We start from the raw sequence: 22,844 nt of genomic DNA on the forward strand, positions 1-22,844 counted from the left end.
TTTCCTACTGAGTTTTAAAATATTTAGCTCTCTCAAGGTAAAAACATTTTCTTTCAGTTGCCTGGCACATAGTTGGCACTCAGTAAATTTGTTGAATGAATGAATGATCAAAATACTGGTGAAATTCAAGTTCTGGATTAAAGAATACAAAGTTCTGGTAATGAACCTCTACCTATGATGACTTCTGTAAAATATCTCAGGGTATTTGTTATTAAGTTACTTTACTATTTCACTCTTCACTGTCAAGGTTTCTTTGGCAGTAGCTCTCAGAATTTCATATTCTTTTATTTTGTTTTTGTCTAGTATCTCTTCCTTGCCCATCCCATTAACATTATCTTTGAAAACTTTATTTATCATAAGATGATGTCTTCTTTTTTTCCCCAGCATCCAGTATTGGATGAACCAATAGCAGAAGCTGTCTGTATTATAGCAGATATGGATAAATGGACTGTTCAAGTGGCCAGTAGCCAGAGACGAATGACAGATAATAAATTGGGAAAGGAAGTGTTGGTTTCCAGTCTTGTTTCCAATCTGCTTCATTCCACTCTTCAGCTTTATAAGCATAACTTGTCTCCAAATTTTGTAAGTATCTGTAAGGCTTGAATTACTGTGAGCACTGTGATAGCTAACTTAACCCTATTGTTATGTATGTGCCTGCATTGAATACTACTTTTAGCTTCATCATTGTTTTCCTGAAAGAAGGTGTTATGGACTGAATGTTTGTGTTCCCCTAAAATCCATATTTTGAAGCCATAACTCCCCAGTGTGATGGCCTTTGGGAGTTAATTAGGGTTAGATTAGATCATTAGAGTGGGGCCTTCATGATCGGATTAGTGGCCTTAGAAGAAGAGGAAGAGAGAGATTGTGCTCTCTCTACCATGTGAGGACGCAGGAAGAAGGCAGCCATCTACTAGCCAGGAAGAGAGTTCTCACTAACACTCAGCCATGCTGGCACCCTGATCTGATCTCAGACTTCCAGTCTCCAGAACTGGGAGAAAATAATTTTCTGTTATTTAAGCCATTGAGTCTGTGGTACTTTGTTGTTGCAGCCCAAGCTGACTAAGACAGAAAGGGATGTGTACGTGTCTATATAGTCTGTGATTTCAGCAGCCAGAATTTAGTGCCTTACTTAGTATCATGTGAGGTATGGCAATGCAACATCCCTAAGCTCTGTGCAGAATGCCAGTGAATTCTATATCCTCATTTTTGTGTTAGGACTTTGGATGATCGCTCTTTATAACACTGGTAACCTCTTACTGAAGACATCATTTCCAACTTTCAAGATTCTTTCCTTTTCTTGTTAGGAGACCTATAATATAGCATAGTTAAAAACCTTTGTAGATCAACATGACAAAGGCCATATATGACAAACCCACAGCTGACATTATACTCAGTGGTAAAAGACTAAAAGTTTTACCCCTAAGAACAGGGACAAGAAATGGATGCTCACCTCCACCACTTTTATTCAACATAGTATTGGAAAGTTGTAGCGAGAGCAGTTAGGCAAGAAAAAGAAACAAAAGGCATCCAAATTGGAAAGGAAGAAGTGAAATTATCTCTGCTTGCAAATATGATCTTATATGTAGAAAACTTAAAGATTCCACCAAAAAAACCCTGAGAGAGCTAATAGATGAATTCAGCAAAGATGCAAGATAAATCAGCATGCAAAGATAGTTGCATTCCCATAAGCTAGGAATGAACAATCTTGAAGAGGAAATTAAGAAAGCACTTACAATAACATTAAAAGAATAATTACTTAGGAATAAATTTAACCAAGGAGGCAAAAGACTTGTACACTGAAAACTACAAAACATCTCTGAAAGAAGTTAAAGACATAAATAAATGAAAGACATCTCATATTCATGGTTTGTAAGACTTAGTATTATTAAGATGATAGTACTGAGATGAAGTTGGAGGACTCACACCTCCTAATTTTAAAACTTAATACAAAATGACAGTAATCAAAACAGTGTGATACTAGCATAAGGACAGACATAAAGACGAATAGAATATAGTATCCCCAAAATAAACCCTCACATAATATGGTCAATTGGTTTTTGACAAGGAAGCCAAGACTGTTCAAAGGGGAAACAAGTCTTTTCAAAAAATCATGCTGAGAAAACTGGATATATACATGCAAAAGAATGAAGTTGAATGCTTACTTTATTATGCCATATACAAAAATGAACTCAAGCTTAAATCTAAACTTAAACCTAAGCTCAAGTACTAAAACTATAAAACTCTTTAAAGAAAACATAGGGGGACTTCCCTGGTGGCGCAGTGGTTGAGAGTCCGCCTGCCAATGCAGGGGACACGGGTTTGTGCCCCGGTTCGGAAAGATCGCACATGCTGCAGAGCGGCTGGGCCCATGAGCCATGGCCACTGAGCCCGCGCATCCGGAGCCTGTGCTCCGCAACGGGAGAGGCCAGGACAGTGAGAGGCCCGCGTACCGCAAAAAAAAAAAAAGAAAACATAGAGGATAATTTTCGTGATATTGGATTTAGCAGTGATTCCTTGGAGGTGCCATCGAAAGCACAGGCAATATGGGCGTCCGGAGCCTGTGCTCCGCAGCGGGAGAGGCCGCAGCAGTAAGAGGCCCGCGTACCGCCAAAGAAAAAAAAGCACAGGCAATAAAGGGAAAAATAGATAAATTGGGACTTCAGCAAACTTAAAAACTTCTCTGTATCAAAGGACACTATCAACAGAGTGAAGACAATTGACAGGAGAAAATATTTGCTAATCATATATCTGAAAAGAGATTGATATCCAGAATACATAGAGAACTCCTACAGTTCAACAACAGCAAAGAAACTACTCAAGAATAGCCAAAGCAATATTGAGAAAGAAAAACGGAGCTGGAGGAATCAGGCTCCCTGACTTCAGACTATGCTACAAAGCTACAGTAATCAAGACAGTATGGTACTGGCACAAAAACAGAAATATAGATCAATGGAACAGGATAGAAAGCCCAGAGATAAACCCACACACATATGGTCACCTTATCTTTCATAAAGGAGGCAAGAACATACAATGGAGAAAAGACAGCCTCTTCAATAAGTGGTGCTGGGAAAACTGGACAGCTACATGTAAAAGAATGAAATTAGAACACTCCCTAACACCATACACAAAAATAAACTCCAGATGGATTAAACTCAAAATGTAAGGCCAGACACTATAAAACTCTTAGAGAAAAACATAAGCAGAACACTCTATGACATAAATCACAGCAAGATCCTTTTTTGACCCAACTCCTAGAGAAATGGAAATAAAAACAAAAATAAACAAATGGGATCTAATGAAACCTAAAAGCTTTTGCACAGCAAGGGAAACCATCAACAAGACAAAAAGACAACCCTCAGAATGGGAGAAAATATTTGCAGATGAAGCAACTGACAAAGGATTAATCTCTAAAATTTACAAGCAGCTCATGCAGCTCAATATCAAAAAACAAACAACCCAATCCAAAAATGGGCAGAAGACCTACGTAGACATTTCTCCAAAGAAGATATACAGATTGCCAAAACATATGAAAGAATGCTCAACATCAGTAATCATTAGAGAAATGCAAATCAAAACTACAATGAAGTATCACCTCACACCAGTCAGAATGGCCATCATCAAAATATCTACAAACAATAAATGCTGGAGAGGGTGTGGAGAAAAGGGAACCCTCTTGTACTGTTGGTGGGAATGTAAATTGATGCAGCCACTATGCAGAACAGTATGGAGGTTCCTTAAAAAACTAAAAACAGAACTACCATATGACCCAGCAATTCCACTACTGGGCATATACCCTGAGAAAACCATAATTCAAAAAGAGTCATGTAGCACAGTGTTCATTGCAGCTCTATTTACAATAGCCAGGACATGGAAGCAACCTGCGTGTCCTTTGACAGATGAATGGATAAAGAAGATGGGGATCCCATATATACAATGGAATATTACTCAGCCATAAAAAGAAACGAAATTGAGTTATTTGTAGTGAGCTGGATGGACCTAGAGTCTGTCATACAGAGTGAAGTAAGTCAGAAAGAGAAAAACAAATACTGTATGCTAACACATACATATGGAATCTAAAAAAAAAAAAAATGGTTATGAAGAACCTAGGGGCAGGACAGGAATAAAGACACAGACCTACTAGAGAATGGACTTGAGGACATGGGAAGGGGGAAGGGTAAGCTGGGATGAAGTCGGAGAGTGGCATGGACTTACATATACTACCTAATGTAAAATAGGTAGCTAGTGGGAAGCAGCCACAGAGCACAGGGAGATCAGCTTGGTGCTTTGTGACCACCTAGAGGGGTGGGATAGGGAGGGTGAGAGAGAGATGCAAGAGGGAGGAGATATGGGGATATATGTATATGTATAGCTGATTCACTTTGTTATAAAGCAGAAAGTAACACACCATTGTAAAGCAATTATACTCCAATAAAGATGTTAAAAAAAAAAGCTCAAAAAATAGGCAGAGGACTTGAGTAGACATTTCTCCTAAGAAGATATACAAATAGTCAATAAGCACATGAGAGAATGTTCAACATCCATTAGTCATTAGGAAAATGCAAATCAAAGCCACAGTGAGATACCACTTCACACTGATAAGGATGGGTGTGATCAAGCAAACCCTGAAAATAAAAAGTATTGTATGGAGAAATTGGAAGCCTTGTGTGTTGCTGGTGGGAATCTAAAGTGGTGCAGCTGCTGTGGAAAACAGTTTGGCAGTTCCTCAAAAAGTTTAACATTGCATTGTCATGTGGTCCAGCAAGTCTTTTTCTAGGTTTATAATCAAAATAACTGAAAGCAGGGACTGGGACAATTGTATGGTAATGTTCACAGCAGTATTAACTTGCAGTAGACAAAATTGGAAACAACTCGTGTCCATCAACAAATGACGTGTAATACATAGAATGGAATACTTCAGCCATAAAGAGGAATGAAATTCTTTTTTTTTTTTTTTTTTTTTAAATATACATATTACCACGTCTGTCCCTGGCGGGTCTTAGTTTTATTTTATTTTATTTTTCTTCACATCTTTATTGGAGTGTAAATGCTTTACAATGTTGTGTTTGTTTCTGTTGTACAACAAAGTGAATCAGCTATATGTATACATATATCCCCATATCTCGTCAGAAAGAGAAAAACAAATGTATGCTAATGCATATATATGGAATTTTAAAAAGCAGTACCAGTGAACCTAGTGGCAGGGCAGGAATAAAGACACAGACATAGAGAATGGACTTGAGGGCATGGAGACATGGGGGAAGGGGAAGCTGGGATGAAATGAGAGAGTAGCACTGACATATACACACTACCAAACGTAAAATGGATGGCTATTGGGAAGCTGCCACACAGCACAGGGAGATCAGCCCGATGCTTTGTGACAACCTAGAGGAATGAAATTCTGATACATGATACAACATGGATGGAACGTTACAGTAAGTGAAACAAGCAAAATACAAAAGGACAGATATTGTGTGGTCCCACTTACATTAGGTATCTATAATAGGCACATTCATAGAAACAGAAAGTAGATAGAGGTTCCCAGGGGTGGTGGGAAGGAGGGCATGAAGGGTTACTGTATACTGGGTACAGAGTTTCTATTTGGGATAATGAAAAAAAGTTCTGGAAGTGGATAGTGATGATGGTGCACAACATTGCGAATGTACTTAAATGCCATTGAATTGTATACCTAAAAATGGGTAGTGTGGTAAATTGTGTGTGTGTGTATATATATATGGATGAATTTTATTATAAACATTTTATAGATTTTTTTCGCTTAAGTTATTTTCAGCCTACATGAGCATTATACCACAAAATATGTACCACAAAACAATGTATGCCAAGAAATACATTCAATTGTTTTTTCTGAAGAAAAACAAAATGTGTTTTTCTTAGAAGCTTTAACAGCAGCTGGTTTCCATTGGGAAGAAATACTCTGCAAGAATTTAGTGTTTTAGCACCTGCACCTCATGCCTTTTTCCTCATACATATATATCATCCATTCACATTAAAAATCACCTATTAGTGAATTGATCAAGTTAATTGACAATAAAAAAAAATGTCTATGTTTTAGTTTTTAATATTCCAGCTTAGAAACATTTCTAGTAAGGCCTATAGAGCACTCTCTGTGAGCTGTTGCAAAGTTTTTTTCTTTTGCTCTTCACAGGAGAATGCAGCCTTTCTAATTTAAATACATTTGTAATGTATTAATTTGAGTGTTTTATTTATCAAATTTGGAATAAAAACATATTTTTTTAAGTTCTGGATATGGGTAGTGGTGATACTTGCACAACATTTTGAATGTACATAATGCCTCTCAGTTGAACACTTAAGTATTTAAAATGGTAACTTTTATATGTAAAATGGTAAATTTTATATTATGTGTAATTTACCACGGTACAAAAATAACTGTAGACTCTAAATCTTTGATATGAGCTAGAGAAGGTTTACACTCCTTTAGCTAAGATTGCATGCTTTAAAAATGTGCTCCAGAGGGCAGACAGCAGAAGCAAGAAGAACTACAATCCTGCAGCCTGTGGAGCAAAAACCACATTCACAGAAAGATAGACAAGATGAAAAATCAGAGGGCTATGTACCAGATGAAGGAACAAGATAAAACCCCAGAAAAACAACTAAATGAAGTGGAGATAGACCACCTCCCGGAAAAAGAGTTCAGAATAATGATAGTGAAGATGATCCAGGACCTCGGAAAAAGAATGGAGGCAAAGATCTAGAAGATGCAAGAAATGTTTAACAAAGACCTAGAAGAATTAAAAAACAAACAGAGATGAACAATACAATAACTGAAATGAAAAATACACTACAAGGAATTAATAACAGAATAACTGAGGCAGAAGCACTGATAATTGACCTGGAAGACAGAATGGTGGAATTTACTGCTGCAGAACAGAATAAAGAAAAAAGAATGAAAAGAAATAAAGACAGCCTAAGAGACCTCTGGGACAACATTAGACACAACAACATTCGCATTATAGGGGTCCCAGAAGGAGAAGAGAGAGGGAAAGGACCCGAGGAAATATTTGAAGAGATTATAGTCGAAAACTTCCCTAACGTGGTAAAGGAAATAGCCACCCAAGTCCAGGAAGCTCAGAGAGTTCCACACAAGATAAACCCAAGGAGAAACACACCAAGACACATAGTAATGAAATTGGGAAAAATTAAAGACTAAGAAAAATTATTGAAAGCAACAAGGGGAAAATGACAAATAACATACAAGGGATCTCCCATAAGGTTAAGAGCTGATTTCTCAGCAGAAACTCTACAAGCCAGAAGGGAGTGGCATGACATGTTTAAAGTGATGAAAGGAAGAACCTACAACCAAGATTACTCTACCCAGCAATAATCTCATTCAGATTCGATGGAGAAATCAAAAGCTTTACAGAAAAGCAAAAGCTAAGAGAATTCAGCACCACCAAACCAGCTCTACAACAAATGCTAAAGGAACTTCTCTAAGTGGGAAACGCAAGAGAAGAAAAGGACCTACAAAAACAAACCCAAAACAATTAAGAAAATGGTAGTAGGAACATACATATCAACAATTACCTTAAACGTGAATGTATTAAATGCTCCAACTAAAAGACACAGGCTCGCTGAATGGATACAAAAACAAGACCCATATGTATGCTGTCTACAAGGGACCCACTTCAGACCTAGGACACATACAGACTGAAAATGAGGGGATGGAAAAAGATATTCCATGCAAATGGAAATCAAAAGAAAGCTGGAGTAGCAATACTCAGATAAAATAGACTTTAAAGAATGTTATAAGAGACAAGGAAGGACACTACATGATGATCAAGGGATCAATCTAGGAAGAAGATATAACAATTATGAATATATATGCACCCAACATAGAAGCACCTCAATACATAAGGCAACTGCTAACAGCTATAAAAGAGGAAATTGACAGTAACACAGTAATAATGGGGGACTTTAACACATCACTTACACCAATGGACAGATCATCCAAACAAAATTAATAAGGAAACACAAGCTTTAAATGACACAATAGATCAGATTTAATTGGTATTTATAGGACATTCCATCTAGAAACAACAGAATACACTTTCTTCTCAAGTGCACATGGAACATTATCCAGGATAGATCGCATCTTGGGTCACAAATCAAGCCTCAGTAAATTTAAGAAAATTGAAATCATATCAAGCATCTATTCTGACCACAATGCTATGAGATTAGAAATCAGTTACAGGGAAAAAAACATAAAAAACACAAACACTTGAAGGCTAAACAATATGTTACTAAATAACCAAGCGATCGCTGAAGAAATCAAAGAGGAAATCAAAAAATACCTAGAGACAAATGACAATGAAAACATGACGATCCAAAACCTATGGGATGCAGCAAAAGCAGTTACAAGATGGAAGTTTATAGCTATACAAGCCTACCTCAAGAAACAAGAAAAATCTCAAATAAACAATCTAACCTTACACCTAAAAGAAGTAGAGAAGAACAAGCAAAACCCAAAGTTAGTAGAAGGAAAGAAATGATAAAGATTAGAGCAGAAATAAATGAAATAGAAACAAAGAAAACAGTAGCAAAGATCAATAAAACTAAAAGCTGGTTCTTTGAGAAGATAAACAAAATTGAAAAACCATTAGCCAGACTCATCAAGAAAAAGAGGGAGAGGACTCAAATCAATAAAATTAGAAATGAAAAGGAGAAGTTACAGCAGACACCGCAGAAATACAAAGCATCCTAAGACACTACTACAAGCAACTCTTTACCAATGCAATGGACAACCTGGAAGAAATGGACAAATTCTTAGAAAGATATAACTTACCAAGACTGAACCAGGAAGAAATAGAAAATATGAACAGACCAATCACAAGTAACGAAATTGAAACTGTGATTAAAAATCTTCTAAGAAACAAAAGTCCAGTACCAGATGGCTTCACAGCTGAATTCTATCAAACATTTGGAGAAGAGCTAACACCCATCTTTCTCAAACTCTTCCAAAAAATTGTGGAGGAAGGAACACTCCCAAACTCATTCTATGAGGACACCAAAACCAAAGATACTACAAAAAAAAATTACAGACCAATATCACTGATGAATATAGATGCAAAAATCCTCAACAAAATACTAGCAAGCAAAATCCAACAACACATTAAAAGGATCATATACCATGAGGAAGTGGGATTTATCCCAGGAATGTAATGATTCCCCAATATACGCAAATAATCAATGTGATACACCATATTAACAAATTGAAGAATATGGTCAAACCATATGATCATCTCAATAGATGCAGGAAAAGCTTTTGACAAAATTCAACACCCATTTATGACAAAAACTCTCCAGAAAGTGAGCATAGAGGGAAGCTACCTCAACATAATAAAGGCCATGTACGACAAACCCACAGCAAACATCATTCTCAACGGTGAAAACCTCAAAGCATTTCCTCTAAGATCAGGAACAAGAGAAGGATGTCCACTCTCACCACTGTTTTTCAACATAGTTTTGGAAGTGCTAGCCACCGCAATCAGAGAAGAAAAAGAAATAAAAAGAATACAAATTGGAAAAGAAGAAGTAAAACTGACACTGCAGATGACATGATACTATACATAAAGAATCCTAAAGATGCCACCAGAAAACTACTAGAGCTAATCAATGAATTTGGTAAAGTTGCAGGATACAAAATTAATGCACAGAAATCTCTTGCATTTCCATACACTAGTGATGAAAAATCTGAAAGAGAAATTAAGGAAACACTCCCATTTACCATTGCAACAAAAATAATAAAATACCTAGGAATAAACCTACCTAGGGAGACAAAAGACTTGTATGCAGAAAAGTATAAGACACTGATGAGAGAAATTAAAGATGATACAAACAGATGGAGATATATACCATGTTCTTGGACTGGAAGAATCAATATTATGAAAATGACTGTACTACCCAAAGCAATCTACAGATTCAGTGCAATCCCTATCAAATTACCAATGGCATTTTTTATAGAACTAAGCAAAAAATCTTAAAATTTGTGTGGAGACACAAAAGACCCCGAATAGTCGAAGCAGTCTTGAGGGAAAAAAACGGAGCTGGAGGAATCAGGCTTCCAGACTTCAGACTGTACTACAAAGCTACAGTAATCAAGACAGTATGGTACTGGCACAAAAACAGAAATATAGATCCAAGAAACTGGATAGAAAGTCCAGAGATAAACCCATGCACCTATGGTCAACTAATCTATGACAAAGGAGGCAGGGATATACAATGGAGAAAAGACAGTCTCTTCAGTAAGTGGTACTGGGAGAACTGGACAGCTACATGTAAAAGAATGAAATTAGAACACTCCCTAGCACCATACACAAAAATAAAGGCAAAATGGATTTGAGACCTAAATGTAAGACCAGACACTATAAAACTCTTAGAGGAAAACATAGGAACAACACTCTTTGACATAAACCACAGCAAGATCTTTTTTGACCCACCTCCTAGAGTAAGAAATGAAAACAGGGCTTCCCTGGTGGTGCAGTGGTTGAGAGTCTCCCTGCCGCTGCAGGGGACACAGTTTCATGCCCTGGTCCGGGAGGATCCCACATGCCGCGGAACGGCTGGGCCCATGAGCCATGGCCACTGAGCCTGTGCTCCACAGAGGGAGAGGCCACAACAGTGAGAAGCCCATGTACCACAAAAAAAAAAAAAAAAGAAATGAAAACAAAAATAAACATATGGGACTTAATTAAGATTAAAAGCTTTTCCACAGCAAAAGAAACTACAAACGATGAAAAGAGAACCCTTAGAATGGGAGAAAATATTTGCAGACGAATCAATGGACAATGGATTAATCTCCAAAATATATAAACTGCTCATGCAGCTCAACATTAAAAAAACAAACAACCCAATCCATAAATGGGCAGAAGACCTAAATAGACATTTCTCCCAAGAAGGCCAAGAAGCACATGAAAAGCTGCTGAACATCACTAATTATTAGGGAAATGCAAATCAAAACTACAATGAGGTATCACCTCACACCATTTAGATTGGGCATCATCATATAATCTACAAACAACAAATGCTTGAGAGGGTGTGGAGAGGAGGAACCCTCTGGCATTGTTGGTGGGAATGTACATTGATGCAGCGGCGGGCTGGTGCGGGTGGTGGGATGAATTGGTAGACTGGTACTGACATATATACACTAATATGTATAAAATGGATAACTAATAAGAACCTGCTATATAAAAAATAAAATAAAATTCAAAAAATAAAAATGTGCTCCAAATTTTAGTTTATGTTGGAATAACTAAATAGAATTGTCAAAACATGATGCTTTGGAATTTGCATTACTTAAGAGCTGTCCATTTTCTGACTTGATTCTTGTTTCCCTCCTAACTGCAGTGTGTAATGCATCTTGAAGACCGGTTACAGGAGCTATACTTCAAGAGCAAAATGCTGTCTGAGTACCTGAGGGGGCAGATGCGTGTTCATGTCAAGGAGCTGGGAGTGGTTTTAGGGTATGTTCCTGATTCCTTTTCCGGCTTTGCTTTCTCGTTTCACTGTGTTTATTTAGGCAAGGAATATTCCTCAGAATTGCCTTTTTTCTTTTTAAGTTTTTTGTCTTGTTAGAAGCTGTATACTGTTATCAGCTGGGTTGTTCTATACCAGCGGTCCCCAACCTATTTGGCTCCAGGGATCGGTTTCCATTTCCACCAGCGGGGTGTGGAGAATGGCTTAGGCAGTAATGCGAATGATGGGGAGCGGCTGATGAAGCTTTGCTCGCTTGCCCGCCGGTCACTTCCTGCTGTGTGGCCTGGTTCCTAACAGGCTACAGACTAGTACCAGTCCACGGCCTGTGGGTTGGGGACCCCTGTTGTATACAGTATAAAAGCAGAACCCTGTCCTACACTGATCTGAAATGCACTTTCTCTTGTGCAATTACAGTAGGTTGAGAATATAGTCGAATAAAAAGGAATTAAAGTCTAAATTTTTGCATTAGAAAAAAATAAGTAAGTATTCGTTTTTATTTATTAAATATGTTGTAAACTCATCATTCCCAGCATCTGCCCGGCCTTCCAAATGATCTGATTGAAGTAATGGCACTCTATGGATGATGGTATATTATCTACATATTATTACTCCTTCCCCATTATCTATATATTATGTCTTTATACTCTGAAGTTATTCCTGGGAAGAAGCTAATTATCTAAAATGCTAACTGAAGGACAAACAGGAAATTGGCGAGAGGCATAGTATAGCCCCTTTCATTATGTTCTGTAGTCACTTTCCCTGTGTTCTATGTCCACTTTGTGTGTGTGTATGTGAAAATTATTTCTTGAAATGCTGGTTGAATAAATTAAAACAAGCTAGAATTTGTCTAATTTGAGCTTTTATGAAGGGGGAAAGAGCCAACATCGAGTTGCTACTATATGTCTGAAACCAAATTAAATTCATTCATTAATGTTATTGCTTATTATCCAGATTGGAAATAGATGATTCTCTGCATGTAATGCCTTTATTTTTAGAAAATTTAAACTAATTTGTAAAGTAATGTACATATAATGAAAGTTTCAGTGCATTTTGGCATAAAGTGAAAAGTAAGTCTTTTCCTCAACTTCCAATCCTCAGTCAAGCACAGTTAATGGATTGTTTCTTCTTACAGAATTTTTAAATGTGTAGGGTTAAAAATATAAATTAATTTGTACTCTATATATCTTGGTGCAGCTTGCCTTTTAATGTATCTTGAATGTTTGTTCATTTAAGCACATACCACACATACTGATCTATATCATTTTTAATGGCTGTAATGCATTCCATTATATGGTGGAATTTATTTTCAGTGTTTTGCTGTTACAAATCAATGCTGGAATAAATATAAACCTTTGAGGTTTATAGGATAAATTCTTTGATGTAGAATTTTTGAATTAAAGGCCATATGTGATTAAATTGTTGGTATTTTGATAGTAATAGTAAATGCTATCCAGAAGGTACCAGAATAAATTTTCACGAACAGTGGGAAGCACACTCTTCTTACTGCTATTTATTACCAAACTTTTTAATCTTCGCCAAGCTACTAGCTGAAAAATGAAATCTGATTTTATTCAGGTTTATTCTCTAACGAGGAGTGTGTCTGCATAACTTATTTTGATATTTATTGGCCATTTTTCTTTTCGTATAAGTTATTTGTGGTAGGTTGTATTTTTAAGAGGCTTCCATTATGTCTTCCCAGTAAATCTTATTATAGAAACATTTGTATCCAAAACAATATGGCTGCACACTATTATTCTGTTATTATACTATATAATATTTCTTTTTTAAAAAAATAAATTTATTTATTTATTTTTGGCTGCGTTGGGTCTTCGTTGCTGGGCGTGGGCTTTCTCTAGTTTTAGCAAGCGGGGGCTACTCTTCGTTGTGGTGAGCAGGCTTCTCATTACGGTGGCTTCTCTTTGTTGCGGAGCACAGGCTCTAGGCACACAGGCTTCAGTAGTTGTGTCACGTGGGCTCAGTAGTTGTGGCGCACAGGCTTAGTTGCTCCGCGGTATGTGGGATCTTCCTGGACCACGGCTCGAACCTGTGTCCCCTGCATTGGCAGGTGGCTTCTTAACCACTGCGCCACCAGTGAAGTCCCTATATAGTATTTCTTAGACATTATCCCTTGCCCTGATGCATGGTCCATCAGCACATCAGTGAGATGGTTTCTTGCATTCGTGACTTTGTTACTGTTGGGTTTCAGAGGCTTTCTGTTTTAAAAATCTTTAGTTATGGTTTTTACTTACTGAAAAATTTCTAATTTTCATTATCTTCAGTTCTCTTACCCTTTTCCTTTTGGCCAGGGTGGCCAAGCTCCTTGAGTGGAGATGTATAGTGACTTTATAGATAGCAGTCATTGCCTTTAGGAATAAACCTGAACTGAGATTTTTTTTTTTTTAATTTCAGGATTGAATCCAGTGATCTTCCTCTTCTGGCTGCTGTAGCAAGCACTCACTCTCCATATGTTGCTCAGATACTACTTTAACAGAAAGGCTGTTGGAAATGAACTTTGGTGGAAAGTTAAGTAGAAACCAAGGAAGCAGTCACAACATGCATTTATGGCAATTTTTTTTCTCTGTCAGACCTTCATCTGAATGAGTCAGTCACCTGGGTGGGTATTCTGCATTGCAGTGCATATTGTGTCATCACTGGATGGCTTTTTCATTTTGACTGGACTTCTGGATGGTGGCAGACTTTTAACCAAGTGAAACTAAAAACAGCATTTGGGGGGAAAGCATTTGAAGAAGCCAAAGTGTAACTTCGACGTTTCTACAAAATGAATAACATTGAGGAATTTCATTATGATCACTACAGTCTTGCCACAACCCATAAGTAGGAGGAATGGATATCTCATGATTAAATGGCTCAGAAAGAGTCATTTCATTAGTTTTAATTCTTTATTTCTAAGGTACAAAGATCTATGAAACTTTGTGTTTTTTTGTTTTTCAATTCAAAATAGCTGATTTCTGGGTATTTCTCAGAGTATTTTAAACAGCTTGTTAATTAGAATAAACTCAGAATAAAGCGTATAAATCTGTGTTATGTTATCCATCCAAGTGTACATATGTATCTATTTTTTAAAAAAGCAGAGGTAGAAATACAAGATTGGTAAACATGCCTTTTTAAAAAATATATTTTCAACTAGGATTAATTGTATATAATGTTGAAATATTACTTTCTGGTGATTTTTCTGTTTCACACACCCTAAAATATAAGTAAAGCCAATCTTTTTTTAAGGCTGAGGAATGTAGATTCCCAAAATAAGAATACTACTTTATACCATTTGTTTTGTTTATAAGTATAAGCTAATTCTTATAAATGTTAATATTTACATATTTGCATTTAATTTAATAAATTAAAATTAGGATTAAAAATTGCACCAAAGCATTGGCAGAAATAATACTATTTTCTTTAAAAGTGCTCAGGTAGCCGAGGCCCTTGGTTTCGGTATCAGCCCTTCTTGAACCCATAGGAACTGAATATTTGTTTCACTGCTTCATAATATTCAGTTTACACTAAAAGAACTCATTAACTCTTAAGATTTTTTCTTTCTCTAATAGCTCCTCTCTTCCAAAAGCTAACTTTTTTCAAAGATTTCAACTTTTCAGTTGTTATTGTTTTTGTATATATTGTAGAGTGTTGCTTGTGAGAAAGGCTAATATGGAACCAAACTCTTGTAAGTAATGTAAATAGAAAGATGGGTAGATAAAGTTTTCATTATGCTCTACTACCTCAGTTTACTTGAAATACTACATTATAGTTTATCCTTTACTTATCTGGTCTAAGATGCTTTTAATGCTAGAAGTGAAGCTGGTTTCTGCTTTCATGAACTATTTTCATCATAATTAGTTGATTAGCTTAAAACAGAAAACCACTTGCTCATTCTGTTTCTAGGTACATTTTGTCTATAATGCATCTATTCTTGCTATTTAAGTTTTCAATAATTAAGGAAGATTTCTGTGGTTTATTTAGTCTTTGACCTTGAATTTATAGCATTGGGTCACATTTTGTCTTACTCTAATCTCCAGCTAGACTAAGAAGAAATGGTTATTTTAATGGAATGTAAACCTGAAATTGGTGTGCTTGCAATTGCTTTGGCCCCTGTGTCCTATCAGCTGGTCCCAGTTAGTACCAGAGTCTTCCATGGATGACTTGCTGTCAAAGGGTGTTTATGGATATATTTTCGTTAGCTTAATTTTTTTAGTCTATTCGTTAATGAAGTTCTTCTCTCATCTGTTGTTTGGAATTTTATGAATCAATCTCTTTAGCAGAATTCAGAATATAGAAAAGATCATATGTGGCCACTGTACATTTTTATTTTTAATTGTAGTTCAGAATATGTAGCAGGTAGACAGTGTCTTTTTTATGTGTGTTATTGTTTAAATTAATCATTGAACTATTCACAGTCCTATCTATTTGAAATCTCTAATAAATTACCATTTAGGAAATCTAGTCTTCAATAAATGGATGGCTCATGCTACTGTAATTCTTAAAACTAAGCTTTGCTTGAAAGGAAAAGGCCTATAGTTTCTTATAGAATCATCAATCCTTATAGGATTCCTGAGTTTTATAATTTGCAATTCTTCTGTAATTTCTGCTCCTTCGTCATAGTCATTCTTGCATTACACAAAGCCCAAGGAATGAGCTGCTACTTCTTTAAAGTGTGATCATTATGATGAATGTGAAAAGAATTTTTGGCCTGTTCAAAATAATTTTTTTCAACTTCTTACGGTACAGATAGATATATGTTACACATTTTAAAAACCTATTTGTTGCAACAGGAGATGAAAAAGGGATCTTTTACATTATAGATTTAAAACTAATTTTTCCTGTATATAAACTAATTGGTTTGATTTTAAATATTCCTGGCTTTTATTAATATGTCTTAATTTTGAGTTTGAAAATGTTAAGTGCAATAAACATACTAGCACAGATTTCATTTTGTTGCAATTGGCATACACTGGGGATGATCACTTTAAAAAGAAACAGATTTTACACAATGCCTACTTCTGGTAGATGTCTTATGAGATTATTATGCTTTAAGTTATTTAGATGGTGGGAGATGTAAAATGTAAATACTTGTTTCTTGTTCTGTATACATTTCTCAAATGTACGCCTGTATTATAATAACCTCCCAGTTCTAGGGGATATTTGTGCAATAAATACACATGTCAATTTGATGGATGATGTTGTTCTTTCTTTCACATTTAATAAGGTATATGTAACATGGATTCTGGTGCCGGCCCACCTGGATTGTTTTCCCAAATGTGACACTTCTAGGCATGTGACCTTGTTCATAATGTCCTTCTCTAATCCTAAATTTCTGAATTGGTAACTTAGTAGAATCTACTTTATGAGGTTGTGAGAGTCAAATGAAATAAGGAATGTCAAGAATTTATCTCAATGCTTGGCACACTCCAAATGCTCAGTAATTTTGGGGTGCTATGGTTGCTAGGTAATCTGTCCAGCCTTTGCTGTACAGCTCCTATCTATTTTATTTTGGGGGAAATTTAACATTTATTCTTTATTTTTTTATTTTTGGCTGCATTGGGTCTGTTGCTGTGTGCGGGCTTTCTTTAGTTGCAGTGAGAGAGGCTACTCTTCATTGCAGTGCACGGGCTTCTCATTGCGGTAGCTTCTCTTGTTGTGGAGCATGGGTTCTAGGCGCGGGCTTCAGTAGTTGCAGCACGCGGGCTTAGTAGTTGTAGCACACAGGCCCTAGAGCGCGCGGGCTTCAGTAGTCGCAGCATGTGGGCTCAGTAGTTGTGGCTTGCAGGCTCTAGAGTGCAGGCTCAGTAGTTGCAATGCACAGGCTTAGTTGCTCCACAGCCTGTGGGATCTTCCTGGACCAGGGCTCAAACCCGTGTCCCCTGCATTGACAGGCAGATTCTTAACCATTGCGCCACCAGGGAAGTCCTAACATATATTCTTTTGAGTTAAAGTGTAGTAACCAAAAAAATATGGTATATTCTTACATTTGACCTAATCTTCACGATGACAAATTGAAATTTTCTTTAAGTGCTTTTGTGAAAACAAACTGAATATCAATCATTTAAAACTAGAAGAAGCCATGTAAACTTGTCAAGAACATTGTTTCTAATTAAAATTACTACTGACTTTATTATTTTATTCATTTATTTTTGGCTGCATTGGGTCTTTGTTGATGCGCATGGGCTATCTCTAGTTGCAGCAAGTAGGGGCTTCTCTTCATTGAGGTGCACGGGCTTCTCATTGCCTTGAGAAGGCAATGAGAAGTAGCTTCTCTTGTGCGGAGCACAGGCTCTAGGTGTGCGGGCTTCAGTAGTTGTAGCACATGGGCTCAGTAGTTGTGGCTCACAGGCTCTAGAGTGCAGGCTCAGTAGCTGTGGTGCACGGGCTTAGTTGCTCCGCGGCACGTGGGATCTTCCCAGACCAGGGCTTGAACCCGTGTCCCCTGCATTGGCAGGCAGATTCTTAACCACTGCGCCACCAGGGAAGCCCCTGACTTTAAAATTAAACAAAAAATTGGCCTGTTCGTTTGGATTCTAATCCTGTTCTGTTCATGGATTTGCATGTCCCTCTGAGCAAGTCTGTCGTCTTCATCTGCATTGTAGGGAAGTCACCTCTTCCATCAGTCCTTAGCGCCTGCTCTGCAGCAGTGATTCAACCCTGAGTAGGCTGTTGGGAAGCTGCCTTACTCAGGTTGGGTTGATTTGGGCAGAGTTACGCCAGGCGGCAGGATTAGGCCAGGGGCTTTTTGCAGTGCCTGTTTTTATATTATTTTACATTTATCACTCTTACATTTGACTGAAGAGACTAAGTGCACTGTTTTAAAGCAGAAAGGAAATATCAAGTATTTGGGAAGCATTTATCAGATAGTTTAGAGGTTTATAATTACCTGTGTTTATATGTGCTGTTCTCTGATAAAAATTTAAAGAAATCTTGCAACATTTCTGAGAAGCATAGATTCTGCTAATGAGAAACTGAAATACAGAGAATTTAATCTGAGGTCATATACTCTTTCCTGTCTCAGAACAGAATGTTTCCAACTAGGATGTGGTGACAGATGTGTTGTAAAGATACCTGAGATTTCTTTGTTTGTCTTTGCCATTGTAGGAGGTGTAGGGGTCGGGTGGCAAGTGGGACCAAACATGAGCTGAAGGTGCACTGGGGGCTGGGGAATTGTAACTCTGAGTGAGAAGGACTTAGGCAGATAGGAAAGGGGGAAGTTGGAGACTGTAATGCTTCTTGTCCTTGCTTTATAGTGCAGACTGTAGACTTGGCCATGTTTGCTGTAGAGTTAAGATTTGAAACTTCCCTAAAGAAAAGAAAATACAGGCAATCCAAAAGAGAGTTGTAAAGAATTTTCTTTTAAATTTTTTAAAAGAAATTTTTAGCAAGAGATTTTTAAATGGATGAAATTTCCATCCATTATTTTTTCAGGAGAACTTCTGGTCTTAAAGCATATGCTCGGGTCAGGGGCTTCTTTCTTGCCAACACCCCAGGATTTGGTCCCCTTATAACGTTTCCTTTAAAAGGGACTCTCCTTTTCGTAAAAGTATGAGCCTAGACCTATCCCTTCATCAGGTTGCAGACAGCTCTCTGCCCAGGTTAGCACTATCTGATTAGACCTCCCCTAGGTATAACTGTATTTAAGGAGAGTATTAAGTTGAAGAGGTTGGAGATTCCTTCCTTTCCAAGTGACCATTGTAACAAGGACAGTCCCAAAACATGTCTTTATATTCACCTCAACAGTCAAAGTAAAATTATTGATAAAAGCAGTGTTACCTAAATTGTCTCAAAGGGAATAACCTTGTTGAAGTGTTGTTGTGTAAATATAAAGGAGATATTATTTCCTCAAGAAACTTGTGATGCCACTTTTGTGTCATACATTTGCTTCATCACTCACAAGTCAATACCCTTCACTGTGTTGGAATTAAGATGGGTCAGACCAGTCCAAAACCTGAGTTAGTTTAAAGTAGTTTTCAAACCTGGTTGCATATTAGGAACACCTAGATAGTGTTTGGAAAGTATTAATTCCTAGACCCCACCCTCAAAGATTCTTATTCAGTGATAGAAATTGGGCCAGCAAGTGCTCTTAGTTTTCAACTAGTAGTGACTCAGTTTCCCAGCATACCCCAAATCTGAATTCCTTACTCCATTCTAGGTGCTATTAAAACCAGTGCTCTTAACTTCAGTCTTTTGATGGTTTGCTGTTGTTCTGCAAAGATGGCCATATGATTGTGTGTGCCTAATAAGTATTCAGTTTTGCATAATAGAACAGTTGTCTAGCTAGATATCTTTCTTTGCCATTGGAAAGCAATCAAGTGTCTATCTTTTCAAAAGCAAAATCCCCTCTTAATCACTTAGTCCTTAGATAGATCAATTTGTTCATTTAGCAGATATTGATTAAGCACCTGTTATGTGCTGGGCACGGGTCTGGGTGCCAGGTATAAGTCAGTGAATAACACACACTTTCTCATGAAGTTTACATATTTCCTGCTGGTGGAGGAGATAGACAAAGATACTATGCTGTCAGGTTGTGGTAAGTATAATGACAAAAATTAAGGTAGGGTAAGTAGTTAAGCTACTTTTTTTTTTAAAGACTTAACCATCTTTTTGTTTTCCTATAATTTAGTAAATTACTTGCATTCAGAACCATTACTTTTTTGTTTCAGATACATGTTAATGTTGGTGAATCCTATCGTAGAGGTTGGCTTTTCTCTGAAAATAGCTATTAGAGCTCTCACTGTCTCCTCACTTTTTTCAGCATACCAAAGCACAATACAGGATAGGAAAGGACAAGATAGATTTTGAAAATATGTTTAAATTTAGGTGTGTATAGTTACTGTGGATATTAATATACTGTTTTTACTGTTGCTGTCTTATAAGGTCTATATTAATGTTACTTTTATAGACTTAATTTTTTCTTGTCAAGTATTATATAAAATTAATAAATGTACACTAATGTAACCATCACTTAGGTCAAGAAGTAAATCATTTTCAGTAATTCAGGATCTCCACCCCTCCTCCATGTGCCCTATCCTGATCGTAATACTCTCCCTTCTCATTTTTGTAAATTCCAACATGATTTTCGTGAACATTTCCTTGCTCTCTTTTAATAGTTTTGTGTATGCATCCCTAAGTGATATACTTTAGTTTTGCTTGTTTGAACTTTGTGTAATTATACCCCATATTTTGTTTTGCTTTTTTTCTATCAACATTATGTTGGAGATTCATTCATGTGCTATGTAGGTGGTATTTCACTGAATGAATATACAGCAATTTACTCATTCTATAGTTGATGGACAATTCGGTTATTTCCAATTTTTGGCTAATATGAACAGTGCCCATTTTTGTTCATCTTTTCTGGGTATTCTTTAGGACATATATCAAGGAGTGGGCTTGCTAGTTTCAGCTTTACTAGATACTTCTTTTTTTTCTAACTGGTTTCCCAATAGACACTTAACTGGCAGTTTGTGAGAGTTCCTGTTGCTCCACATCTTCATGAATACTTAAATGTGATTCTTAATAGTTCTAATAAAAAAAAAAGCAGTAAAGGAAAAACCTATCCAATTCTTCAAATTTGAATGTATGCTTTAGAGAAATCACTTCCTAGAGGTAAAGTAATAGAAATAGTAAAGAGTGCCTGGATTGTGCAGGCAACATCCTAAATGCTTCACATAAATTATCTCATGTAATCTTAAGAGAATTCCAAAGCAATAGGTCTTTTACTATTCCCATTTTACGGTTAAGGAAACTGAAGTTTAGAAATATCAAATAACTAAGTCATTTAACTAGAAATGGCCTATTAAAGACAAATACAGATGTTTGCCCCTAAAGTCCAAGCTCGTGGTCATCATGCTTTAATGCCTTTTCCCTCTTTTCAAAATTGATGTGGCTTTGGAAACATGCTTCAAAAATGGAAGGGATAACTTTTGTGATCTTACGCAGACTTTTGAGAGGATATGTTTATACACAAAAAAATGACGAAAGTGACAATGTCACAATTGTGATCAACTGAAAATTTCCTTCCAGAGTGGCTGAGTCATAACTTCCCTGGTAAGACTTTTGTCCTATACTTAAAAACGAAATGTGCTAATATTATGTTGTAAACTTCAAGTTTGGGCAAGGTTAATGACCAACGGAAAACAAAACCCTTATTAACATCAGCCATCATTACTAGGTCCCTGAAACGGTGAATGTTGCAGCCTGAACTCTCCTTTCCCTTTTGTTACTCTAAAATATAATTTTCTTATTACCATGTCATTAAAAATTAATGTGAATAACGTCATAATCTTAAATCCCTTCGAGTTATTTAGGGAACCATGTCAATTGCTGTAAGAAATACTAAGATGTATTCAGTGGAAAGGACATGCTTATGAGGCTCCAAAGTAAGGAACTGTGTAACCTGTACGGCTTATCTGTACGCTGACATAGGACTGTTTAGAACGATGGATTCTGGAATTCTGTTAGTGACCTTAAGGCAGAAACAACCTCTGCAGGTGTGTGGCTGCCGCAGTGAGTAGTCGAGATGTTTTTCTTACCAAGGGACTAGTAAATAAATGTTAATTTGCTTTATTCGGCCTGTTGGGAAACAGACTAGTATGTAAAGTGTAGTGAGAGAGCGGTCACTCCTGAGCCAGGCAACCCTAAGGCCCGTTGCCTGAGAAGGGGTTGGGCGGAGGAAAGGCTGTCCTGCGCATTGGTTACGTGAACGTAGTCTAGACTGACTTCACAAACCAGCAGTAACTCTTGAGCTGGCTGCAGGCACGGTGGCTGCCCACCCCTGCTCAAGGCCACGAAACTTCGGTTCCTCTGCCCTGATGTCAGGGCGTCCGTCTTAGACAAGGCAGGTACTTCTCGGCGGGCCCCTTCCACAACAGATTCGTTTTATTAGAAGACAGGGAAGAGAAGCTATGAACTTCCTTGTTTGCCGAATGGCCGCTTCGACTTCCGCACGTTCTCCCAGGGAGCGGTGTCGGAGTTGCAGACCTGGAGCTCCGCCCCGGGCTTGGCCATGCCCCGAGCTTCCGGATTTTGGAACAAACAGAACTCTCCACCCAGAACACCTGCCGCACGGGTTCGATCCCCAACACGCTATTCTCGTTCAGTAGGTCACAGCTCGTTTTCAGCGCCCCCCCCCCCACCGGAAACTGGTGCGGCGGAAACCCCAACTCCGAGGCGGATCCCGTGACGGGCTTGGGTGATGTCTCGCGACGTTTCTTCAAATCTCACGAAGAAGGGTTGGAGGAGGCTTCACTGCACCGCCCCAGTTTTTACGTCATTTCAGAGTCACGCCCTTAGGCGTCCGTTTGCGCGCTTGCGCGTGCTGCGCACGCGCACTCGCCTTT

The 22,844-nt window shown here is 37.5% G+C and overlaps 1 protein-coding gene across 6 annotated transcripts in view; it reads left to right on the forward strand.

The window, feature by feature from the left end:
• FNIP1 (folliculin interacting protein 1) overlaps positions 1-16,695 on the forward strand; it is a 132,469-nt gene extending 115,774 nt beyond the window's left edge. For all 6 annotated transcript variants that reach the window (XM_027098382.1, XM_027098375.1, XM_027098407.1 and 3 more), the window contains 3 exons: positions 385-582; positions 11,380-11,495; positions 13,918-16,695. In XM_027098382.1, the coding sequence (XP_026954183.1) occupies positions 385-582; positions 11,380-11,495; positions 13,918-13,996 (393 nt within the window). In that variant the 3' untranslated portion in view covers positions 13,997-16,695. The remainder of the gene's footprint in view (positions 1-384; positions 583-11,379; positions 11,496-13,917) is intronic.
• Positions 16,696-22,844: the final 6,149 nt, after the last annotated feature.

Source organism: Aethalodelphis obliquidens, unplaced genomic scaffold, assembly GCF_003676395.1.
Source record: "Aethalodelphis obliquidens isolate GAN/ISIS:26980383/991018 unplaced genomic scaffold, ASM367639v1 scaffold4, whole genome shotgun sequence".
Classification (NCBI taxonomy): domain Eukaryota; kingdom Metazoa; phylum Chordata; class Mammalia; order Artiodactyla; family Delphinidae; genus Aethalodelphis; species Aethalodelphis obliquidens.